The sequence below is a fragment of the Anomaloglossus baeobatrachus genome, chromosome 9 (assembly GCF_048569485.1).
Source record: "Anomaloglossus baeobatrachus isolate aAnoBae1 chromosome 9, aAnoBae1.hap1, whole genome shotgun sequence".
Taxonomy (NCBI): Eukaryota; Metazoa; Chordata; class Amphibia; order Anura; family Aromobatidae; genus Anomaloglossus; species Anomaloglossus baeobatrachus.
In genome coordinates this window covers 79,793,487-79,819,554 of record NC_134361.1, presented here as the reverse complement: position 1 = coordinate 79,819,554, position 26,068 = coordinate 79,793,487, and the positions used below count along the sequence as shown (strand labels likewise).

Here is a 26,068-nt window from a genome sequence, read left to right as displayed (position 1 = left end):
TGAAGCTGAGACAGGTAGACTTTAAGAAATGAAGAAATTGTGTTTGGAGACGCGAAGAGACTGTCTAAAAATCACCTGTGTTGTGTAGGAAACGTTCTTGAAGATACAGTATGTACCTGCTATCTTCTGTACATAATCTTGACAAAGTTTACACTGAGTAAAGAGTTTATTTTTAAGTAGTGATCTCCTTCATTGGTCCTGGCCACCCGTAGTCACTGGCATCATCCATGTTGCAAGGGCGTAATGTCCCCATAGCACAAGTCTACACACCCAGTCAGGATCCCCACCCTCATGTAACTTTCCGGGGCGTAAGAGAGGAGTACATTGCCTGCTGCTACCTCCTCACTCCAAGTTACAACGTGATGACAGACTTTTCACATTTTTTTAAATTAAAAAACATCCAAAAATTATCCTTCTAAAGGGGGCTTTACACACAATGACATATCTAACGAAATGTCATCGGGGTCACGGAATTCGCACATCCAGCGTCATTAGCGACGTTGTTGTGTGTAACAGCTCCGAGTGAGTGTTAACGATCAAACATACTCACCTTCTCGTTGATCGTTGACACGTCGTTCATTTTCAAAATCTCGTTGGTCGTTGTGGACTCAGGTTGTTCATCGTTCCTGAGGTAGCACACATCGCTACGTGTGACACCCCGGGAACGACGAACAACAGCGTACCTGCGTCCTCAGGCAACGAGGTGGGCATGTCGTTAATGCGGCTGGTCGCCGCCCCTCCGCTTCTATTGGTCGGCCGCTGTGTGACGTTGCTGTGACGACGCACAAACCTCCCCCTTAACGAAGAGGTTGTTCGCCGCCCACAGCAACGTCGCTAGGAAGCTAAGTACGTGTGATGGGTGTTAGCGATATTGTGCGCCACGGGCAGTGATTTGTCCGTGACGCACAAATGACGGGGGCGGGTACTTTCACGAGCGACATCGCTAGCGATATGGCTGCGTGTAAAACAGCCTTTAGTCATTTGTGATAATGTAGTCTGTTTTGTGCAGAATGCTACTCAAAAAGATGTAGTCGCTGCCTAAGGTTAAATCATGCTGTTGTGACTAGCAGGGTGGTGTGCCATATATTCTAATACAATTACCAGAGGCTAAAGAGGTGACTTGTGCCCTGTGTTTGGTAGTGCTACTACAGGAATGGCCACTGCTGGTGCTTCTGCTAGTGGCTCCCACATTCTCAACCTAAACAGTGGTATGGATTTCTTTTTTTTGACACCACCCCGTTCATTTCCATTGCCACTTTTTCATTTATCATACTTTTTGTACAACACTACTGCTAATGTTTGACAATCATATGCAATTATCATATACAGCTAGTGCCAAAAGTGTTGGCACTCTTGAAATTGCTCCAGAAAATGAAGTACTGTATTTTTTTAATTCTAAGACGCACTTTTCCTCCCAAAAATGTGGGAGGAAAATGAGAGGTGTATCTTATAATGCGAATGTAGCTTACCGGGAAGTGAAGAATGGGCACTGTGCTTGCTGCGGTGGGGGCTGTGCTTGCTGCGGTGATGGCTGTGCCTGCTGCGGTGGGGGCTGTGCTTGCTGCAGTGGGGGCTATGCTGGCTGCGGTGTGGTCTGTGTGAAGCAGGGTGGTGTTATGGGTGAGATGCTCTGTCGGCGGTGTGGGCTTCAAATAATGGCACCTGGATTCGGTGCGTGTGCAGATGGAGCTCTCGGCTCAAAATCTCTTCTACGCATGGGCCGCCTCCGGCCCTTTGAGCTCCCAGCAGCGTACTTAAGGAGGTGGCACATGCGCAGAGGAGATCTTGGCTTGTTATTGAGCCGAGAGCTCAATATGCGCAGGCGCCGACTCTGGGTGCCATTTCTTTAAAGCCTGCACCCCTGACAGAGCATCTGTGACACCCGCCACAGTGCCTTGCTCCACACAGCCCCCACCGCAGCCAGCACAGTCCCCACCGCAGCCAGCACAGCCCCCACCGCAGCCAGCACAGCCCCCACCGCAGCTAGCACAGTCCTCACAGCAGCGCCTACAGTATCGGCCTACTCCAGCACTGCCCCTGCCTCCTGTGACCCAGCTCCACTACCGCTGCTATACCCACTCTGATAAGACACCACCGGAGTATAAGACAGACCCTCTTTTTTCATGTCTAAATTTAGGGGCATCTTATAATCCGGTGCATCTTATATAACGAAAAATACAATATTTCTCTCAAAAAATTATTGCAGTTACATATTTTTTTGTCATGCACATGTTTATTTCTTTTGTGTGTATTGGGACAACACAAAAAAAGAGAACTAATAATCAAATTGGACATAATTTCACACAAACTCCCAAAAATGGGCTGGACAAAATTGTTGGCACCTTCCAAAATTATGGTTAAACAACTTTTTTCAATCATGTGATGTTCATTCAGACTCCCCTGTGCCCAGTAACAGGTGTGGGAAATATGAAAATCACATCTGACACCAGATAAAATGGGGAAAGTTGACTCAGTCTTTGCATTGTGTGTTTGTGTGTGCCTCACTAAGCATGGATAACAAAAAGAGGAGACAAGAACTGTCTGAGGACTTGAGAACCAAAACTGTTGAAAAATATCAACAATCTTAAATTTACAAGTCCATCTCCAAAGATCTTGATGTTCCTTTGTTCACGGTGTGCTACATAATGAAGAAGTTTACAACCCATGGCACTGTAGCTACGCTCCCTGGATGTGTATGGTAGAGAAAAATTGAGCAAAGGTTGCAACTCAGAATAGTCCGGATAGTGGATAAGCAGCCCCAATCAAGTTCCAAAGAAATTCAAGCTGTCTTGCAGGCTTGGTGTGCATCAATATCAGCAGGAACTATCCATTGTCATTTGAATGAAATGAAACGCTATAGTAGAAGACCCAAGAGGACCCCACTGCTGTCACATAGCCATATAAAAGCTACACTGCAGTTTGCGCAGTTTGCCAAAATATATGTGTGTAAGCCAAAATCCTTCTGTCTTATGGACAGATGAGATCAAGGTAGAGCTCTTTGGTCCTCCTGAGTCTCCTGCCATAGCATTTCACTTCATTCAAATAATCATAAAACATTTACACTGACACTAATGCACCCTGAGCCTGCAGCACAGCTTGAATTTCTTTGAAACTTGACTGGAACTGCTTATTCACTATCTTGCGTTGAAACCTTTCATCAAATTTTTATCTGCACCCACATTCAGGGAGATTAGCTACAGTGCCATGGTTTGTGAATTTCTTGATTATATTGCGCATGGGGACAAAGGAACATCAACATCTCTGGAGATAGCCTTGTAACATTGAGATTGTTGATATTTTTCAAGAATTTTGGTTCTCAAGTCCTCAGACAGATCTCTTCTCATTCTGTTCTCCATAATTAGCGTGGCACCCACAAAACACACAATGCAAAGTTTGAGTCAACGTTTCCCTCTTTTATCTGGTTTCAGGTGTTATTTTCATATTGCCCACACCTGTTATTTGCTGCAGGAGAGTTTGAATAAGTAGCACATGCTTGAAATAAAGTTGTTTATCCACAGTTTTGGAAAGGTGCCAACAATTTTGTCTAGCCCATTTGGGAGGTTTTGAGTGAAATTATGTTCAATTTGCCGTTTTTTTTTTGTTTTGTTTAAATGCACACAAGGGAAATAAACATGTTTATGACAAAAAATATGTAACTGCAATAACCTTCTAAATTAAATATTTTATTTTCTGGAACAATTTCAAGGATGCTACCATGATCGTGTGTCCAATACATACAATATACCTAGATTCCAAAATGAATGCAATTTAAAAGATTCAAAACTCTAATGATAAAGGCCGCTTTACATGCAACGACGTATCTAACGATATGTCGTCGGGGTCACGGAATTCGTTACGCACATCCGGCCTCGTTAGCGATGTCGTTGCGTGTGACACTTACGAGCGACCGCTAACAATCAGAAATATTCACCTAATCGTTGATCGTTGACACGTCATTCATTTTCAAAAGATCGTTGCTCGTTCTGGACGCAGGTTGTTCGTCCACCTCATTACCGGAGGATGCAAGAAGGCTGTTGTTCGTCGTTACCAGAGTGTCACACGTAGCGATGTGTGCTGCCTCAGGAACGATGAACAACAGCCTTCTTGCGTCCTCCGGCAATGAGGTGGGCATGACGTTAATGCGGCTGCTCTTCGCCCCTCCACTTTTATTACTGGCCCGCTGTGTGATGTCGCTGTGACGCCGCACGAACCTCACCCTTAAAAAAGAGTTTGTTCGCCAGCCACAGCGACATCAGTAGGAAGGTAAGTATGTGTGACGCTTCCTAGCAATATTGTTCACCACGGGCAGTGATTTGCCCGTGACGCACAAACGCCGGGGGCGGGCGCGATCGCGAGCGACATCGCTAGCGATGTCGCAGCGTGTAAAGCGGCCTTAGAGGTACTTTGCACATTGCGACATCGCTACTGCGATATCGTCAGGGTCAAATCGAAAGTGACGCACATCCGGCGCTGGTAACGACGTTGCAACTTGTAAAGCCTATAAGCACCGATAAACGATCGCAAAAGCATCGAAAATCGGTGATCTGTGTAGTGTCGGTCATTTCCATAATTTCGCTGCAGCGACAGGTACGATGTTGTTCTTCGTTCCTGTGGCAGCACACATCGCTGTGTATGAAGCCGCAGGAGCGAAGAACATCTCCTTACCTGTGTCCCACCTGCAATGAGAAAGGAAGGAGGTGGGCGGGATGTTTACGTCCCACTCATCTCCGCCCCTCAGCTTCTATTGGCCGCCTGCCGTGTGATGTCACTGTGACGCCGCATGACCTGCCCCCTTAGGAAGGAGGCGGGTCGCCGGCCAGAGCAATGTCGCAGGGCAGGTAAGTGCGTGTGAAGCTGCCGTAGCGATAATGTTCGCTAAGGCAGCTATCACAAGAGATTGCATCTGCGACGGGGGTGGGACTATCGCGCTCGGCATCGCTACAATCGGCTAGCAATGTCGCAGCATGCAAAGTACCCTTTAAGGTGTCTCAAATGCTAAATGAAGTCAAATCAGCACAAACAAAGCCGTTACTTGTGGGGGACATAACCTCCCATCTTCTTGTTTTGCATCTGTCTCCACCCTCTACTTCCTTCATTGACAGACCTGGCTTCTGTAAAAGAGGATATACCATATTTTTTGTTTTATAAGACGCATCGGATTATAAGACGCACCGCAAATTTAGATAAAAAAAAAAGGTAAAAAAAAAAATCTGGGGTCTGTTTTATAATACGGTGGTGTCTTACTGCTATGTTGGGGCTGCAGGCTCTGCTCTCTCCTGGCTCTGCGCTCTCCTGGCTCTGCGCTCTCCTGGCTCTGCGCTCTCCTGGCTCTGCGCTCTCCTGACTCTGCGCTCTCCTGACTCTGCGCTCTCCTGACTCTGCGCTCTCCTGACTCTGCGCTCTCATGACTCTGCGCTCTCATGACTCTGCGCTCTCATGACTCTGTGCTCTCCTGACTCTGCGCTCTCCTGACTCTTCTCTGTGCTGGCTCTGCTCTCTCCTGGCTCTGCTCTCTCCTGGCTCTGCGCTCTCCTGGCTCTGCGCTCTCCTGGCTCTGCGCTCTCCTGGCTCTGCTCTCTCCTGACTCTGCTCTGTGCTGGCTCTGCTCTGCGGACAGTGAGCATGGGTCATTCTGAAGACGTCGGCGGTGAGGGCTTCAAAGAAATGGCAGGTAGAGGTGACGTGTGCGTAGATGAGATCTTGAGCCGAAAGCTCCATCTGTGCACGTGCGGATTCTGGGCGCCATTATTTGAAGTCTTCACCGCTGACATCTTAAGAATGGCCTATACCTCATCACCCGCTGCTGAGAGCAGCGCCGTCAGCTGCCGTATAGAGCAGCACTGCCGGTGGCTGTACAGAGCAGGCACCAGCCGCCGTACAGAGCAGCCAACGCACAGAGCAGGCGCCAGCCGCCATACAGAGCAACCGCCATACAGAGAAGCCACCGGCCGCCGTACAGAGCAGCGCCGCCTGCCCAGTGTACAGAGCATCACCGCCCGCAAACCGTACAGAGCAGAGCTGCACAGCATTGCATCTGCCTCCTGAGACCCCTCTTCACCACCCCCGGTAAGCTACATTCGGATTTTAAGACCCAACCCTCACTTTCCTCCCATTTTTGGGAGGAAAAGTGCATCTTACAATCCAAAAAATACAGTAGCTAGATAGAAAACAAGTAGGCACCAAAGCGCACAAAATTGCTCCCTTTACTAAAGGCCCCGTCACACTAAGCAACATCGCTAGCAACATCGCTGTTAACAAACAACTTTTGTGACTTGCTAGCGATGTTGCTGTGTGTGACATCCAGCAACAACCTGGCCCCTGCTGTGAGGTCGTTGGTTGTTGCTGAATGTCCTGGGCCATTTTTTAGTTGTTGCTGTCCCGCTGTGAAGCACAGATCGCTGTGTGTGACAGCGAGACAGCAACAACTAAATGTGCAGTGAGCAGGGAGCCGGCTTCTGCGGAGGCTGGTAACCAATGTAAACATCGGGTAACCAAGAAGCCCTGTCCTTGGTTACCCGATATTTACCTTTGTTACCAGCCTCCGCCGCTCTCACTGTCAGTGACGGCTCCTGCTCTGTGCACATGTAGCTGCAGGACACATCGGGTTAATTAACCCGATGTGTGCTGTAGCTAGGAAAGCAGGGAGCCAGCGCTAAGCATTGTGCGCTGCTCCCTGCTCTGTGCACATTTAGCTGCAGCACACATCGGGTAATTAACCCGATGTGTGCTGTACTAGGAGAGCAGGGAGCCAGCGCTCAGTGTGCGCTGCTCTCTGCACGTGTAGCTGCGTGAGCTGGTAACCAAGGTAAATATCGGGTTGGTTACCCGATATTTACCTTAGTTACCAAGCGCAGCATCTTCCACGCGGCGCTGGGGGCTGGTCACTGGTTGCTGGTGAGCTCACCAGCAACTCGTGTGGCGACGCTCCAGCGATCCCTGCCAGGTCAGGTTGCTGGTGGGATCGCTGGAGCGTCGCAGTGTGACATCTCACCAGCAACCTCCTAGCAACTTACCAGCGATCCCTATCGTTGTTGGAATCGCTGGTAAGTTGCTTAGTGTGACTGGACCTTAAGGCTGCACTGAACACCCCAATGGCATTTTTGAATAAAATAGGATTTCTAGCAAAGAGAAAGATTTGGACAGTAAAGGTATGATTCTTTTTTTAGGGCTATGTCTCCTAAAAGGTGTGGTGCCTTGTCAGAACAGTCATTTTGTGCTGAGTGACTAAGTATTTGTGATAAAAAATACTCTGAAAGAACATAAAATCCCCTTTCAGACATCTTTAGATACAAAGAATAACTAATCAAAATCATTCCATTTCGTGCAAAGATGCCTTGGCATGCTGTTCTTGATTTCAAGCTTTGGAAGAGATGTATCAGTGGCAAATTGTCCCAGTTATTTATAAACCTAAAAGCCTTGTCAAGTATTACCTTATATTGACTGCATTTAGTAAGATGACCTTCTACTGCTTCACAATTATTAGTACGGTGCCAAGGAACCTTTTAGGGGATTTACTTAACTGTGTTGACTCTTCTGGGAAACAAAACAAAACAGTCTTTCTTTTAGGTTTGGAGATGGACAAAAAAGAAGTCCTCTAGTAGTTAGCAGATGGGTGGAGGTCCAAGTCATTAGACTCCCTACTGCACTCCTTACCCCATTGCCAATAAGCCTCTCTGCAGCGGCCTGCTCAACAACCTGAAGCACTGAATTTCTGCCTGAGCATGTACCCAATAGAAAGTTTAAGAGCCCACTGTCTGTACAAATACATAGGGGCGAAATTAATGTTTTCACCAGAAAACTTGCATAAAACACTTTGAAAAGTTGTAAACTTTTTGCCCAAAGTGGAGTTACGCACAAGTTTTCCACATTTTGGCATTTTTACGCCAGGTTTTAGAAGCTTTGTCTAAATGGGCAGAGCTGAGGAGGATCCGGTTGTGCAAAGAGACAATCGTCAAGTTGATTAAATGTGCCAGCATTTCTTATGCAAGAAATGGTACTCCAATCCTTGACAGGAATACCATTTCTGACAAAGCGTACGAAGCTGTACGCACTGATAAGATGTGCCAAATGCATCACTTAATGAATTTAGCACATTGTCGTCACACACAGGCTTGCACAAACTTCACTGACTGTCATGGCGGCATTCAGCTATGTTCAGATTGCAGATTCTGACACTTTGTCCGATGGTTTCTCTGGTATCTGGGATCAACATAGGCAGACTCGGGCATCAACCTGCTGTGTGCAGATTTATAGGCAGGCTAGCAAGAGTTAAGCTCTGCTAATCTGCTTGCTCCTTTAATCACATGTTGTGGTGAGGCATATCACATCTTCTCCCCTGCTATTTATGCTGGTTGAAGCCTTTTACCCATGCCAGCTATAGTTTTTTCTATGTTATTATTATTTTATTATTTATTTATTTATAGAGCACCATTAATTCCATGGTGCTGTACATGAGAAGGGGGTTACATACAAAATACATATACAAGTTACAGTAGACAGACTAGTACAGAGGGAAGAGGACCCTACCCTTGCGGGATTACATTCTATAGGATTATGGGGAGGAGACAGTAGGTGGGGTGTAGATGGGGCGGCAGCTCCGCACGGTGGTGGGGCGGCAGCTCCGCACGGTGGTGGGGCGGCAGCTCCGCACGGTGGTGGGGCGGCAGCTCCGCACGGTGGTGAAGCAGTGAGGTCATTGAAGGTTATAGGCATTTCTGAACAGATGAGTCTTTAGGTTCCGTTTGAAGTTTGCAAGTGTAGTAGATAATCTGACGTGTTGAGGCAGCGAGTTCCAGAAGACTGGGGATGTTCGGGAGAAGTCTTGGAGGCGGTTGCATGAGGAGCGAATGAGAGAGGAGGAGAGAAGGAGATCTTGGGAGGACCGGAGATTACGTTTTGGAGTGTAGCGAGAGATTAGTTCAGAGATATATGGAGGAGACAATTTGTGGATGGCTTTGGAAGTCAGTATTAGTAGTTTGAATTGGATACGATGGAAGATTGGGAGCCAGTGAAGGGACATGCAGAGAGGAGAAGCAGGGTGGTAGTGAGGCGAGAGGTGGATCAGTCGGGCAGCAGCATTAAGGATGGACTGGAGAGGGGCGAGCGTGTTAGCAGGGAGACCACAGAGGAGGATGTTGCAGTAGTCGAGGCGGGAGATTATGAGAGCATGCACTAGCATTTTTGTAGATTGAGAATTGATGAAGGGACGGATTCTGGAAATATTTTTGAGTTGAAGACGACAGGAGGTGGTGAGGGATTGAATTTGTGGTATGAAGGACAAGGCAGAGTCAAAGGTCACTCCGAGGCACCGAACTTTGGGTGCTGGGGAGAGCGTGATGTTATTTATTGTAATAGATAGATCAGGTAGAGAGTGTAGGTGAGATGGAGGAAAGATGATCAGTTCAGTTTTGGCCACATTGAGCTTTAGGAAGCGAGAGGAGAAGAAGGAAGATATAGCAGATAGGCACTCTGGGATTCTGGACAGCAGAGATGTGACATCTGGGCCAGAGAGGTAGATCTGAGTGTCATCGGCATATAGGTGGTACTGGAAGCCATGGGACTTTATGAGTTGTCCCAGGCCAAATGTATAGATAGAAAAAAGTAATGGTCCCAGGACAGAGCCTTGAGGGACACCAACAGAGAGAGGACGGGATGAAGAGGTTGTGTGGGAGTGGGAGACACTAAAAGTGCGGTTGGAGAGGTATGAAGAGATCCAAAAGAGGGCGAGGTCTCTGACACCAAGGGAAGAGAGGATCTGTAGTAGGAGGGAGTGGTCAACAGTGTCAAAGGCTGAGGATAGGTCTAGGAGTAGGAGTATAGAGAAGTGGTTGTTAGCTTTGGCAGTAAGTCATTTGTGATTTTAGTCAGGGCAGTTTCAGTGGAATGATGTGGACGGAAGCTGGACTGTAGGTTCTCAAAGTGAGAGTTAGAGGAGAGGTGGGAGGAAATTTCAGCATGGACGTGCTGTTCCAGGAGTTTTGAGGCGAATGGGAGTAGCGATATGGGGCGATAGCTGGCAGCAGAGGTTGGGTCGAGGGAAGGTTTCTTTAGGATGGGTGTGACTGTTGCATGTTTAAAGGCAGAAGGGAAGGTACCAGTTGTTAAAGATAAGTTGAAGAGATGGGTTAAGGCTGGAATTAGGATAGTGGTGAGGTTGGGGAGGAGGTGGGTTGGGATGGGATCACGTGCGCAGGTGGTGAGGTGCGCTTTTGAGAGAAGATGTGCAAGCTCTTCTTCGGTGATAGTGGAGAGGAAGTTTATGGGGGAGGAGCAGTGGTCTGTTATATGAAGGGGTTGTGGTGGTTGAGCAAAAAAGACTTGTCTGGTTTGGTTGATCTTTTCTTTGAAATATGTGGCAAATTCTTCTGCGGAAATGAGGGAGGTTGGAGGGGGCAGTGGTGGGCGAAGGAGGGAGTTGAAAGTATTGAATAACTGTTTGGGGTTGTGTGTTAAAGAGGATATGAAGTTTCTGAAGTATTCCTGTTGAGCCGAGGTAAGGGCCAAGCGAAATGTGTGAATTGCATTTTTGAATGTGGTGAAGTCTTCCTGGGAGTGCGTTTTCGTCCAGCGCCGCTCTGCAGCCCTAGACACTTGCCGCAGTTTTTTAGTGAGGCTGTTGTGCCAGGATTGTCTATTGATCTGTCTCACTCTGCCATGCACAAGAGGAGCAACTGAATCAATAGCTGATGTGAGAGTGGCATTGTAGAAAGTGGTGGCACTGTTTGTGTCGTGGACTGAAGATATGGAGGACAGTGGTAGGATAGAGTCAGAAAGGGTGTGTGTATGTTGACGTGTGCGAGGTTTCTGCGAGGGTGTGATATGTGCTGGACAGGAGGGGCAGGTGAGGAGGACAGAGCCGAGAAGGTCAATAGATGGTGTTCAGATAAGGGGAGAGGGGAGGTAGTGAGGTTAGATAGAGAGCAGAGACGAGTGAAGATAAGGTCTAATGTGTGTCCATCTTTATGGGTGGCAGAGGTGGACCACTGAGATAGACCAAAAGATGAAGCAAGGGAGAGTAGTTTGGAGGCTGCTGACTGGCGGGTGTCAGTGGGGATGTTGAAGTCACCCATGATGATAGTGGGAATGTCAGCAGAGAGAAAGTGTAGAAGCCAGGCAGAGAACTGGTCGATAAAGGAAGTGGTAGGGCCTGGGGGTCTGTATATGATGGCCACTTGGAGGTTGGAAGGAGAATAGATGCGGACAGAGTGCACTTCAAAGGAAGGCAGGACAAGGGAGGGTAAAGGTGGGATTGGATTAAAGCTGCAGTTGTTAGAAAGAAGGAGGCCCACTCCTCCACCTTGTCTATTGCCAGGGCGAGGAGTGTGGGTGAAGTGAAGGCCACCGTAGCATAGCGCAGCAGGGGAGGCAGTGTTGGATGGTGTCAGCCATGTTTCAGTGATGCCCAGAAAGGATAGGTTGCTAGAGGTCATGAATGATGTGCAGTTTGTTACAGACCGAACCGGCATTCCACAGCGCTCCAGAGAGAGTGGGCGGTGGAGTGGGTGAGAGGGGAATGGGTTTTATATTGGAGAGGTTGTGGTAGTTACTAGTAAGTGTGGAGCGATAGGGGGGTGGTAGAGAGGAGTGTCCCATCTGGGGGGGTCCAGGATTGGGAGATATGTCACCAGCAGTGAGGAGAAGTAGAGAAAGGGAGAGCAGGTAGGAGAAGGAGAGTGGACGGCATGGTCTGCGAGTTATTAAGAGAGACCTGAGATTTAGGAGCAGGTCAGCAGATGAGGACAAGTGGGGAGGTAAAAGGGAAGGGGAGATGAATATTTGTTTGGCGAGTGCTGGCGTTTGGGGATAGCGAAGGAGAGTGAGGAGGAGTGGAGCAAAAACTGTGAGGGCTTAGGTGAAAAATGGTAAGTTTAAGGTTTACATATGGGAATATGAAAAAGTGTAGGGGAAAAAATGCAAGTGACAGACACAAAGTTAGAGGTAACGCTCACCTTCTGGTCACTTCTGGAATATTTCTGATTGCCCACTTAGAAAATCCCACTTATGAAATCACACAGACCATGGTCATAACAAGACCTGTGCCAACAAATTTATACAACTCAAGAGGCCTAGAAAATGACTCAGGTGTGAGCAGAGGGGAGGGGGATAGAGGAAGAGAGCTCTGGGAAACACACCAGGGGTGAATTAGTAAGTACAAACTAAGGCTGCTTTCACACATCCGGCTTGAGCTCTGCGGCTCAATCCGGCTGTGCAAGGTATGCAAGGGATGCGGTGAACACACTGCATCCTTTGCATAAGTTTTTCTTTTGCGGCCAGTCCGGTTTTTGCCGCTTGCGGCATGCTACTGAGCATGCGCAGTGGCAAAAACCGCATGCGGCGGCCGGATGCGGTTATTGCCGCATTGCGCCGCATCCGGCCGCCATAGGCATGCATTGAAAAATGCGCCGCATCAGCCGAATGCGGCGCGATGCGTTTTTTTTTTTTGCCGCACGAAAAACCGTGCCAGGCAACGTTCCATCCGGCCGCCACATCGACTAAATCTGCCACATGCGGCAAAAACCGAATGGAACGCAAGGCCTTGCGGCATAATGCGGCACTAATTAAAGTCGATGCAGAAAAAACGCAACCGGCAGCAAAAAAAAACGGTTGCGATTTTCCTGCAAAGTGCCGGATTGTGCCGCATTGCAGAAACCGGAGGTGTGAAAGCAGCCTTAGAGAAACATTTGGACTACTTCACAGCTAGAAAACGAACTACTTAAGATGCAGAAGAAATAGACAGGTGTGAACCAAGAACAAAGAGTTAGAAGAATATGAAATTCAGATTGGGATGGCAGTGGTTGGAGCAGTATCACATACCAGAAGAAATAACATACAGGAAAGGATAGACTTCAATGGGGATGGCAGTGGTTGTAAGGTATGTTGGTCTGTAAGGTGTGAGACTCTGAAAGTTGTGCTTAAGTTGTGCTTGGAGTAGTTGTAGAGTTTACCCCATTGCTTTGTGCATCCTTCCTGCTTTTGTTTTTCCTCCTGAATTTCTTGTTGTGTTTACCTTTGTGTGTACGTGCTGTGTGACAGACTTTTGGTTTTCCCTTATCTGTCTTTATCTTTGGTTTTCAACATACTCCTGACCCATCCTTCCCTGAGGGGAGAGGGAGAGGGAATCAGATCAGGACTGGTCAGAAGAAGGGGCCAGGAAGGAGACTCAGGCTTCTCCACCATCAGAAGTATCCCTTTCCCCGCTATACCATAGTCATCGTGACAATAGTACTCCAAATAAACCTTCATTAAGACTGGAGTGCACAATGCCAGTTTTAATGAATTGGCACCATGGACTTACTATTGAGACCATACACCACTTTATACGCACGCTCATGCAGAAGCTCAATGAATCTCCTTGTTGAGCAGCTTTTGAGCAATTGGAGAGGATTTTCATACAGGAGATATCACATGTGAAGAGTATGCAGATGCCCAATGCTCCTAAAGGTCATGTGGCCAATACGATCAAGTGGCCAATGTCTATTTGCTTCTTGGCTCACTATTACTGTCAGATTAGTAGACAGAGGTTGGATTCATAGATCAATAAAGCATCTGGTAGAGGATCATTAGAGAAGAGCATGAGAATGATGTTACTTTATTTCTTGCCAAGGATCAATAATTATGATTGGGAGGATTATGATGAGGAATAGAATATGATGAGGAATATTATGAGGATTATGACAGTCAAAGGTCAGTCAGCTGTCACTGTTCATTCCCCCCCCCCAGCCTGTAGCAAAGTATCCTCCCTGATCACTCACCAACTGGTGAGGTCACAAGTCCAGTCAAGAAAGTCTCTGAATAGAGAAAGCCCCTTGCTGAAAAGCAGGAAGGATGACCGGACAACTTCAGGTTTTCCAAGTTTACAACCGAGCTTCAAAGAACCAGGTCCAGGCTTTGGTAGACTTCAAGGTGCCGATGTAAGAGTTACAACATTGGGGAGCGCGCCGCTGCAACAAATAAGGCAGGCACATTTCCAGATTCCTGATAGCAAGACGCACGAGACACACATTTCCCCTACATTGTGAGACAGGCGTAGCAGTCGATAATATCTGGCTATAAGAAGACCATAGACACCCCGAGTTTCCTCTGTATGGATAGCTAAAATCCTGAAGGGAAATATAATGGTCATATCTTCCATGTGAGATGCTCAGGGGCAGAGATATGGAGAAACTGGAAATCCATATCTCCCTGGAAGCTAAAAGTCACACCCATGTCCAACCCAGTGTTAGGTCAATAGGTGGAAGAGGACATGGAATGTGCCTAGATTCATAACATCAGACTGGACATTCTTCTCTGAGAGGTCATGTGTGAATACTCATGTGAGGAGTCCCAGGAACTCATGGCTCCACAGCGCCTCCCGTGTGCCAGCCAACACCAAGCATATTCATAAGGAATAAGGTAACTGATCTACCTGTATATCTGTTTGTAACCATATCTTATCTGTTACTGTACTTTGGTGTGGTTTTGTCACAGATTGAAAGGTTCACAACCAATCGGAAGGATTCTGAGTGACTCCCCTGCCCAATACATGACAGTGATCATATTATTTAGCAGTATCAGTGACTGGAAATAGGCAAAGACAATACTTTTTCATTTTTTTGTCAATTTCCCATTTCTGGGACATATTTTTTTTTTTTTTTGTACCACCAAAAAACATCTTATGCTGAAAAACAAAGACTACGTTATTATAAAAGAATGAAACAATTTTCATAGAAAGAAAGGGGATTATTTCCATATATCCAAACATGCTTGCAGGAATTATCTGACAAGTAAAATCCCCATAGTATTGGATTTCTGGTAACAGGACAAACTCCTATCAGAACTAATCAAAAAATGTGAAACCACACAATGGAGTGATGCTATCCACAATTATTTTATTTAGAAAATCTCAAACAAGTTAAAAAAGGAAGTGCACATGCACAATTCCTCATTCTGGTAACATTATGTACGAGGACAGGAGAACCTCACTGCGTGGGGACCAGGACCAAAAGGTGATATAAACTGTGTCTGGAAGATATAGGGCGATAAGCCCAACTATATCAGAGTATATTAATTTCTAATTCCAGGCACAGATGGTAAAGATTCCCCCTTGCCTTAAACCCTGGTGTAGGTCATAAAGACATTCCCTCAGCATGCCGGTACTAACGTATCCCAGGCATGCAAAAGGTAAACAGTGTCATAAGTTACATACCGGAGGTTCAGGCAAAAGGGGAGCTGGTCCAAGGTCCACGCCCAACGTCCGTTTCGGGTTACCTTTTTTAAGGGCCACCGCACCGCACGAGTGAGGTTCTCATGTCCTCGTACATAATGTTACCAGAATGAGGAATTGTGCATGTACACTCCCTTTTTTAACTTGTTTGGGATTTTCTAAATAAAATAATTGTGGATAGTATCACTCCATTATGTGGTTTCACATTTTTTGATTAGTTATTATAAAAGAAGTCTCATTTTTTTTTGAAGGAAAAACTGTTAATAAAAGTCTTTATACTTGATTTCTGTCTGTGTCTGTCGTGTTACAAACACCTGCAATTTACATCAAGATCAGAAAATTGATGTTTGTGTTGGAGGGTTCACATAGTGCGTTTCTTCTGAACATACTAATTTATGGTATCCGCGGTGGCTGATCACATCAACACATGGTAATTTAAAGTCTCTTTAAGACTTGATTGGACAGTCCTTTGGAAAGTTAAGTTCATGACTGTGTAATTATATGTTACAGCCACACGAGGGTGTGCGTTATTGTTCCGCTCTTATAATTATAAGCATTACTTATACCTTTGATACTTGGCACCAAACATGACAGCTTCTTTTAGCTGGCAGCACAGGGAAATATTAAAGTCGCAGTATATCATTAATACCTTCTCCGAAGCCAAACTCATTAAAATAAACACCGCTCTAGAAGAATATATTGCATGTAATTAGCAGAATTATCAAAATGCTACGATTGCAGGATGTGAAGGAGATGCCAGACAAGCTTGCAATTTGCTTAAATGTCTGTATTCATTTTTAAAGCACAAATTACAGTTTTTCAAACCAGTCCACCATGGGAAGCGAGGTACTTTAAAGCAAGGTTTCACATATTTCTAGAACACAGAAATCTAAGGGGCACTTTGCACACTACGACATCGCAGGTGCGATGTCGGTGGGGTCAAATTGAAAGTGATGCACATCCGGCGTCGCAGTCGATATTGTACTGTGTAAAGCCTTTTTGATATGATTAACGAGCGCAAAATCGACTTAATCGTATCATTGGTGTAGCGTCGGTCATTTCCATAATTTGGAAATGACCGATGTTACGATGTTGTTCCTCGTTCCAGCGGCATCACACATCGCTGTGTGTGAAGCCGCAGGAGCGAGGAATATCACCTTACCTGCGTCCTGAGGCTCACGCCAGCTATGCGGAAGGAAGGAAGGAGGTGGGCAGGATGTTTACGTCCCGCTCATCTCCGCCCCTGCGCTTCTATTGGCTGCCTGCCGTGTGACGTCGCTATGACGCCGCACGACCCGCCCCCTTAATAAGGCCGGCCAGAGCAACGTAGCAGGTCAGGTGAGTGCATGTGAAGCTGCCGTAGCGATAATGTTTGCTACGGCAGCTATCACCATGATATCACAGCTGCAACGGGGGTGGGGACTATCGCGCTCGGCATCGCAAGCATTGGCTTGCGATGTCATAGTGTGCAAAGTGCCCCTAAGGTTTACTTTCCATCAAACCACAAGGTACTGTATTGCATTTTATTTCTAGGACTTATTTGCAATAATAAGGAGTACATGGAGGTGTACATGGTGTTGGCATCACTTAGTGTACCTTTCTGGTGGGGGGAGCAAGTTAAATTAAATTAAAAAAGCTATTTTTTTGTACGATCAATTTTTCCAAGCTGGAGAGGAGAAGGGTTAACGCCGCGCTGATGCCAAAGAAGATGGAAAGTTGTTGAATAACTATATCATTTTATTCCATAGGTCTATGCGTTTTGAGGTATGGAACCTCTTCCTCAGGACCAAGAAATCAACAGCACTTAGGTATTGTTGATTTCTTGGTCCTGAGGAAGCTGTTCTATATCTCGAACTATGGAATAAAATAATATAGTTAATCAATAACTTTCCATCTTCTTTGGAGACAGCGTGGCGTTAACCCCTTCTCCTCTCCATCCTGGAAAACTTATGCACGTGAGGCTGCAGCAGCCGCCATTAATTGTATGCTATCTCTGGTGGTCGTGACTCTCACAACCACATAAGGTGAGTGTATATCTCTACACACTGCCCTTTTATATATCTAGTAAGACCCCATCTGTGCCATTTTTTTCCTAGTCTTCATCTTTGTATGATCAATGAAAGACTAAAAAATCGTCACCTTACCATTTTAAAACCAGTTCCTGGTCCCCCAGTAGTAACTGTTTGTAGACTCCAATGATGATGTGACCACTGCAATTTGTGATTGGCTGCAGCTACCATATGTCAACATGATACATCATTGTTGGAGGCCAAAAAACAGAGTCCAGTTGGAGACAAGGACAAGGAAAGTCTTTGTGTGGGAGTGGCAAAAGAACTACTACCTTTTTTAACCATTCTTTATAAAAAAAAAAAAAGCATAAAGGCCACGATCATATGTTGAGTATTTCGTCAGTGTTTACCTCAGTATTTGTAAGCCAAAACCAGGAGTGGGTAAAAAATGAACAAGTGGTGCCCGTGTTTCTATTATACTTTGCCTATGATCGTTACACTCCTAGTTTTGGCTACAAATACTGAGGTAAAAACTGACCAATACTGGGTATAAAAAAAACCTCACCAAATACTCAACGTGTGCACGTGGCTTAAATGATATAGAAATGGTGCACATGTTGAGTAGTTGGTGAGTTTTTTGCCTCAGTATTTGAAAGCCAAAACCAGGAGTGGGCAAAAAATACAGAAGTGGTGTTTCTATTATACTCTTCCTCTGATTGTTCCACCCCTGGTTTTGGCTACAAATACTGAGGTAAAAACTGACCAAATACTCAATGCAGTGGTGTACCTAGAGTTTGGAACGGGCTCCGCCCTCCAACGACACTTGGGTACAGGATAATGACACCGATACTCGGGGTACAGGATAATGACGCTGACACTTGGCTCTTTCCCTCAGCACCCAGGTCTCCCATGATCTCAAATCCCTCTTTCAATTAGCACCCAGCTTTCAATCAGCATCCATCTTGTCCTCGGCACCCAGCTTTCCCATGCTCTGCTATACATCTTTCCCTCAGCACCCAGTTTTCCCATATAAGAACATGGGAAAGATGGGTGCTGAGAGAAGATGTATAGCAAAGTATAGGAAATCTGAGTGCTGAGGGAATGAGCCTTTTTCCCTCAGCACAAAAAATTACCATCCCATGCTTGTGTCTTTGTCCCCTCCCTCGTATATAGTTCTCCAAATACACTAATGGCTCCCACATGGCCTTCCATATAGTATAAAGGGTCCAACATAACCCTTCTTATATTAGAATGCACCCCCCTAATCCTCAATGTATTATAATGTATTTCCCATAGTCCTCCATGTTTAAAGAAGCCCTTATAACCCTCTAATTATTATAATGCAACTCCCATAGTCCTCCATGTATGATAATTCAACCCATAGAACTCCATATATTATACTGCACCCCATAGTCCTCCATATATTATAATGCACCCCCATAGTCCATGTATAAGATAGCCCCCATAGTCCTGCATATATTATAATGCAGCCACCCTCCAGAGTCCTATATGTATTATAATGCAGCCCAATAGACCTTCATATTGCATTATGCAGCCCCATACTCCTCCATGTATAATGCAGCCCTATAGTCCATGTACAAGGTGTCCTTCATATTACATTATGCAGACCCATAGACCTCCATGTGTAATACAGCCCCATAGGCCTCCATGTGTAGTGCTGCCCCATAGGCCTCCATGTGTAGTGCAGCCCCATAAACTTCAATGTGTAATGCAGCCCCATAGGCCTCCATGTGTAGCGCAGCCCCACCCCATAGGCCTCCATGTGTAATGCAGCCCTATAGACCTCTATGGGTAATGCAGCCCCCATAGGTTGCTGGCTTTCGTGTACTCACTGATTAAAAAAAACAAACAAGTCCTCACCTCTTTTCGCTCCCACGCTGCTTCGACCTCACCTCTCTCCTCGTTCCCCTGCATCTCCGGTCACTCTCCTCCCGCCCTGTGCACTGCGGTGTGCAGTCTGAGTCCGAGCTGCAGTCGCACAGTGGTGACATCACTGCCCTCGGCTGCACTGAGATGTTGAGTGCAGGCACAAGGGGAGAATGGTGGAGCATGGAGCGGAGCGCTCCGCTCCATACTTTACCATTGGTGTGTGCAATGACGGGTGAGGGGAGCACAGTGCCGCCTCAGCTGACACCAGGCCCGCCTTATTCATATAATGGCTGCGTGGTCTGCCACAGAACAGCGCAGCTCCCTCTCTCATTGCGACCTCTGCGGTAGTTACACCCCTGACTCAATGTGCGCACGTGAGCATAAAGTAGTTCTCCACTTTGTTTAATCCACTGACAATCCGATTAAAATGTTGCCCATTAATAGTTTGCCATTTTTAAAGTCACTTTTTCTTTTTTATCTTGTGGTGTTTGCAGACTTTTTTGAGGTCCAATTCATAAAAATGGCGGATATGGTTAATTAATTTTGAGTTAAATAAAAAAAATGCTATTTATTTTTGTAACTTTATTTAGCACAAAAACTTGCATGTTTTGCTAAAACTTGTGCTAAATGTTCAGGTGTATGTAACAATATTGCAGGATAAGACTTGAGTACGTTTACAACAAAATTTGTAACATTTCGGAAAGTCGATGTGATGAATCAGGCAAAAAGATATGGAAACTTTAAACTGCAACCACAGTGGTAAACGAAAAAAAAAATGGATGTACACATAAAATAAAGATTTAAAAAAAGCAGCAAATGTAGTGGTGAATATGGTGCAAACAAAAAAAGATACAAAATGCTACAAAAAAGTTACAAGTAAAATATATCTTTGTACCGTGTTAGCCAGTAGAGATAAATAAAATTTGTTTAAAAGAACTGAGAGTCCTCAGTGGTTGATACCTTTTAATGGCTAACTGAAAAGATGGTAATGATTGCAAGCTTTCGAGACTACTCAGGTCTCTTCATCAGGCATGGTATAACACAAAATCTGAAGAGTCACATATTTATACACAACAGGACATAGAAAAGTGCAGTAAAAAAACTTTTACTTTTACTTTTACTGCACTTTTCTATGTCCTGTTGTGTATAAATATGTGACTCTTCAGATTTTGTGTTATATTGAGCCTGATGAAGAGACCTGAGTAGTCTCGAAAGCTTGCAATCATTACCATCTTTTCAGTTAGCCATTAAAAGGTATCAACCACTGAGGACTCTCAGTTCTTTTAAACAAATTTTATTTACAAAAAAGTTACAAATGCAATAATGAATTTAGTCCAAAAGCCGAATGTCTCCTATTCCTGGAAACCTCAACAATCAGCTGTAACCTGTAGAACTTTGGCAACGCGTGTTCACGCTCCATGTAGTGCCATTAAAGATGAATGTAATATTAACCAAAGCATGTTCACACCAATGTCTGTTTAATGCAGGACCCTTTTTTCTGATATAGCTACACTGTGCTTTGGCCATAATGAAATAATTCTGATTCAGCAACGCCTTTATAAACTAATAAGGTATATCTAAAATAAATTGCTTTAGCTGTACAACTTGTATACGCAACTCTGGGATATCACTCAGTGTAAGGCCCCTTTCAGACGTCCTTGTTTCAGGTAGTGTGACATCCGTTTTTAACACGGATGCCACACGTACCCATGTTTTTCTATCCTGTTACTCACACGGTCGTGTTTTCACATGGACCATATGACCCCTCGTGGCTCTGCACGCACACACGGAGACATGTCTGTTTTTTCTCCGGCATCACGGGTGTCACACGGATCGCACAGAAAACACGGGTCTTTGAAATAAAAATATTTTCTATATTCACCTGTATCCAGCGCTGTTTTCTTTGGCTCTGCTGTCTCCCGCTCCTGACCCCCGCTGATTATATTCATTGATCATTCACTGCACTGAGGACCTGGAAGCCAGAGCATCGCGAAGACAGCATCGGGGACAGCAGCCATAGGTGACAGGTGATGCTGACCCCGCGATGCTGTCACCGCAATGCTCCGGCTTCCAGGTCAGAGGGGCAGTGAATAATCAATAAATATAATGAGCAGGGGTCAGAAGCAGGAGACAGCAGAGCCAAAGAAAACAGCGCTTGATACAGGTGAATATAGAAAATCTTCTTATTTCAAAGACTTGTGTTTTCAACGGTACATGTCACACTGATGTCACATGTATGCAAATACAGATTTCAGACATGTGACACACATGTGACACACATGACACACATGACACACATATGAAACACGTATGACCATACCGATGCATGTGGCTTGTACCTGATTAAAGATGGACGTCTGAAAGGGGCCTAACTTTGTGGGTGGCAAGTCCTGTGTCCTTTACCAGTCTTGCTCCATTTTTTCAGCTTTTTCTGATGCAGTAGCTTATATAACATAAAAGGGGTTTTCCGAGAATTGTTCTAAAATAAATAATACACATAAATATATATTTCTTTTTCTAAATATGTTAATCTCAAAGGTATGCTTTAGCTCATGTACTTTAGATTTTCAAGATGGCAGCAGCCATAAAACCGCATGCACCCGCCCTAGAGTTCAGAGGTTATGCAGTAGGACAGGCTGAGTATAAAACATCTGCTCGAGAAAAATATCCAGTCAAAGCAGCGTCCTGTCAGGCATCGTGAACTCGCATTGCTCTGTTCAGTCACTCTGACAGGATACTGAGCAGAGACGAATAAAGGAGAAAATAAACACATTTCTTTAGCTCAATGAAATCCATCTCAGTCAGCCTGACAGGTTTAGTGCAGTGTAGGGAGTACGTCTGTCTCACTCTCTGTGCAGCCCGTACTAGGATGGCTGCGCACTGCTAGATGGGAGCTGCCAACTTTAATATGTTGACAGAGTTCACTACATAAAGAATATATTTTCACTTTTAATTTTAAATTAAGGTATTTAGAAAAATGTTTAATATTTAAAAGTATTTTATTTTAGCACATTTCTTGGAGACCCCTTTTAATTATACAATGGAGACAAGATTTTACAGCACAGGAATTGCTAAGATATTATTGTGGGTCCTTGAATCATAGAGACATATTGGTTGAATATAATTTTGCAGACTAGAAGAGTAGCTCAGTTATTAGTTATAAATAGTGATGAGTGAGCACTAATATGTGTGAATACTCGCTACTCGATTCAAATTGGTCAGGCGCCTGGACAAGCTTGGTGTATGGAAAGTCAATGATTGGACTGTTCGGGTCTCCACCCTCATGTAGACAGCCATAAACAGAGCATTTTCGGTGTGAGGGAGGGTGGATTTTCTGTTTTGGTCAAACTACATCTTAGAACGTTGTTTCATCCCCCTGGAGAGCCATTCAGAGGCTGCGACTGCCTCTCCCTCGGTGTCTGCACACATCATATAGTGAAGAAAGTCTCAGCGTTATGGTGGTTGTTCCACTGACAAAATATGCAAGCACCTGCATTACTCGGAAGAGCTCCACGAATGCCCGAGCACCCCAATGCTTGATCGAGTAACGAGCAGTGCTGAGCACGTTTGCCCATCACTAGTTATAGACTGTTGGAGAAATGAAGATGAACCTTTTCATGCAGTCTAATGAAGTGTAAGATTTTCAGGTTTTTACTGCTAGGAAGGGTTTAGGCCAGGGGCACCAGTATAGTGGGTTCAGGCACTTGTGGCCTAGGGTTGCCCAAAAGGTTCCATTGGTCCATGTGAGGACAATAATACTAAAGACCCTTGATTATTTGGGGTTCTTCTGGAGATTTTCCGTTGAGATCTATGAGCTTACTGTACCAGGCACCTAAGTAGCTTCCTTATGTGACTGCACACTTTCTACATTAAGTATGTATTCCACCCAGTTAATTTATTGGGATAAACTAATATGTTTTAAAGTGCAACTTGGTTGGAAGTGAATTTTGGATATTGATTTAGTTTAGATCAAAATACAATAATGAAACACAGGATCCAACTTTGCATACTATTTTTTGTTTGGCCACCAACCAGGACATTATTCATTTAGAGCTCATCATTATGCAGTAAGGGTCATACAACAATCAAGTGAATTAAGGTGGCTTTACACACTGCAACATCGCAAACGACATCGCTGTAACGTCACCGGTTTTGTGACGTTATAGCGACCTCCCCAGCGACATTGCAGTGTGTGAAACACATCAGCGACCTGGCCCCTGCTGTGAAGTTGCTGATCGCTACAAATCGTTCAGGATCATTCTTTGGTCCTTTGTTTCCCGCTGTGCAGCATGATCGCTAGAAAGTCTCAGTGTGTAAAGGGGACTTTATAGCAACTTTGTTAGCGACTTCCCTTTCAAAAAGCTGCTTTACAACGTCCCCAATGACTAGCTAGGTCGTTCTGCAGGTCCGGATCGCTGTTGCGTCGTTAGCCAGGTCTGACTGTTTGACAGCTCACCAGTCCCGGCCAGGTTGGGATCGCTGGTGGGATCGCTAGAAAGTCTCAGTGTATAAAGGGGCCTTAAGAGATCACACTATATAAAACAGGAATGTACTGCACACAAGGGCTTAAGATGTATTGTTAATGTAATGTATATTAATGGTAATGACCTCCTTTATTGTCTTTGCTCCACATGGAGATGCCTGTGGTGAAATCTTGTACTTATTGATTGAATTAAGGCATAAAAAGTCAACAGATGGTCTTCCTAACAATCCGAGAAGTAGAATGCATTTGTCTGTGTAAAGTGTAATTTAGGTAACGCTTATATCCTTCTTTTCTGTTTTACAGCTTACATGGAAGATCTTGCAAGGTGTGTTGAGCAAAGCAGAAGACTAATTATAGTGCTGACCCCAGATTACGTCATCCGAAGAGGTTGGAGCATTTTTGTGCTGGACAGCAGACTCCACAATATGCTGACCAGTGGAGAAATCAAAGTCATATTAATAGAATGCAGCAATTTGCGAGGAAAGGTCAATTATCAAGAAGTAGAATCCCTAAAACACGCCATAAAACACCAATCACTAATCAAGTGGAATGGTCCAAAAAGCAGCAAACTCAATTCAAAGTTTTGGAAACGTCTAGTCTACGAAATGCCTGCAAAAAAGAAAGAAGTGCTATCCAGACAGCATGTCATGGACAGTGGAGAGCAGAGTCTATTTGGAGATCTACAAACTGTACCCTCCATTGCCGTAACGGGAACATCCGGCACACTGCCTCCATCAGAAGATATATCTGGATACCACCATGCAGAAGCAATGCAAATGAGACATTTCTGCAGAGCTTATGAATATGAGAAACCCGCCCCAGTTATGCCAGTAGCATCTTTAGGCAATCACCATACATATTGCAATATACCATTAACCCTTCTCAATGGACAACTGAGCCACAACAGTGCAGCCAAGGACCAACAAGAGTACCACGGCAATAGTGCATTGATACCAATGTCGTCGAGGGAGCTTGGCATTAGCAGTGATATTTGGTAGTATATAGGACACAGACCTCTTGTCGTTGCTGCTGTACAAGCTCTATGAAGTTTTATCGAACCTTAAACTCATGCCACAGGGGTGCCAAAGGAAGCTTTCAAGCAATGGCACAATTACTCAGTTTTCTACTGGAACATTTTGTTTACAATGCCAGGATATTGATATTAAGAATCCTGCCTTTTTTTAGTTCCAGCATAGTTAAAAAGATACAAAAAAAACTAAAATATGGTGTAAATGTTTTACTGCAATGTCAGGAAAATTAAAAAAAAAAAAGAAAAGAAACAAAAAAAAATATTTTAGTTTAGATGTTGCAATCTAATGGACTAACGTTCAGTACGGTATGAAACAAAAGATTATTTCTATATATTTCAAAGGGTGATTTCAAATACAATAAACTGTTAACTATAGTAACTTTATTTTAGACTTATAATTATGCAAATGTCATAGCACATGCTGAAAATGTTTCTTTTTTTTTGTAAAGGAAGGATTGTGTGATCCCTTGGAGGGCTTGTCCACCTCTTGTGAGACTGTCACATGTCCATTAATAAAAATGCACAATAGAGTTGACATGTTGATGGAACCTTTCAATACTAGAAAGGTAAAGGTTGGGTTATCGCTAGCAGTGAGCAGGTTAATATTGCACACCAAGTCTTTTTGTGTACCGCAAGCACAACATTGTTCTGATTATCTCCGTCTGTCGTTAGCATGCTTCTGTTACTTTTACAAAGACTTTCATTATCCATTTGCTCTTATAAGCACCCTAATACAGTGGTACACAAAGTCCATGCAACTCACAAAAGGGGAGATTACCTCCATATTATGTTATGTGGTTTCACTTGAAAAAACAATCAGAGGCAATAGATAGTAGCCCAAAAGTTTTGATGATAAGACTGCTTAAGGACCTTTGGAACATAACTAGTGATGGGCAAACCACCCAATGTTTGCATTCAGGAGCCTCGCCCAAACGTTTAGTAAAGTTTGAGTTCGGGTTCTGAGATAACGCAAACCTGTGTCCGAACACCGAACTTGGCCTTTACAGTTATGAAATGGGACGGAGGGGGCTGAAAAATAAAGAATATAGTTAATAATAAACATTGTCACTATACTTACCGCTCCCGTTACGCGTCCTGCAGACTCTGTCTCACGACCGCTTCTGCTTCCGTGTCCGATCATTGCTGTACCAAGTTACAGGACCTTCCATGATGTCATAACCATGTGACCAGTCTGGTTTAAATGTTGTACAGACATTGGGTTACAAACTGGTCATATGGCTATGACGTTACAGAAGGTCATGTAACCCATGAGGTATCAACATTCACACCAGACTGGTCCCATGGCTATGATGTCATGGAAGAGCCTTTAGTCAGTGGTGGTTACCTGGCGGCACAGCAATGATCGGATGCGGAAGCAGAAGTGGCCGGGGGACAGAGTCTGCAGGACGTGTCGCAGGACCTGTAAGTATAATCAGTATGTTTTTTTAATAGTG

General features: G+C 44.8%; 1 protein-coding gene across 1 annotated transcript in view; it reads left to right on the top strand.

Annotated features, from left to right (window-relative positions):
• Positions 1–25,718, top strand: part of IL1RAPL2 (interleukin 1 receptor accessory protein like 2) — a 1,148,049-nt gene extending 1,122,331 nt beyond the window's left edge. The window contains exon 11 of the mRNA XM_075323820.1: positions 23,888–25,718. Within this exon, the coding sequence (XP_075179935.1) occupies positions 23,888–24,582 (695 nt within the window). The 3' untranslated portion in view covers positions 24,583–25,718. The remainder of the gene's footprint in view (positions 1–23,887) is intronic.
• Positions 25,719–26,068: the final 350 nt, after the last annotated feature.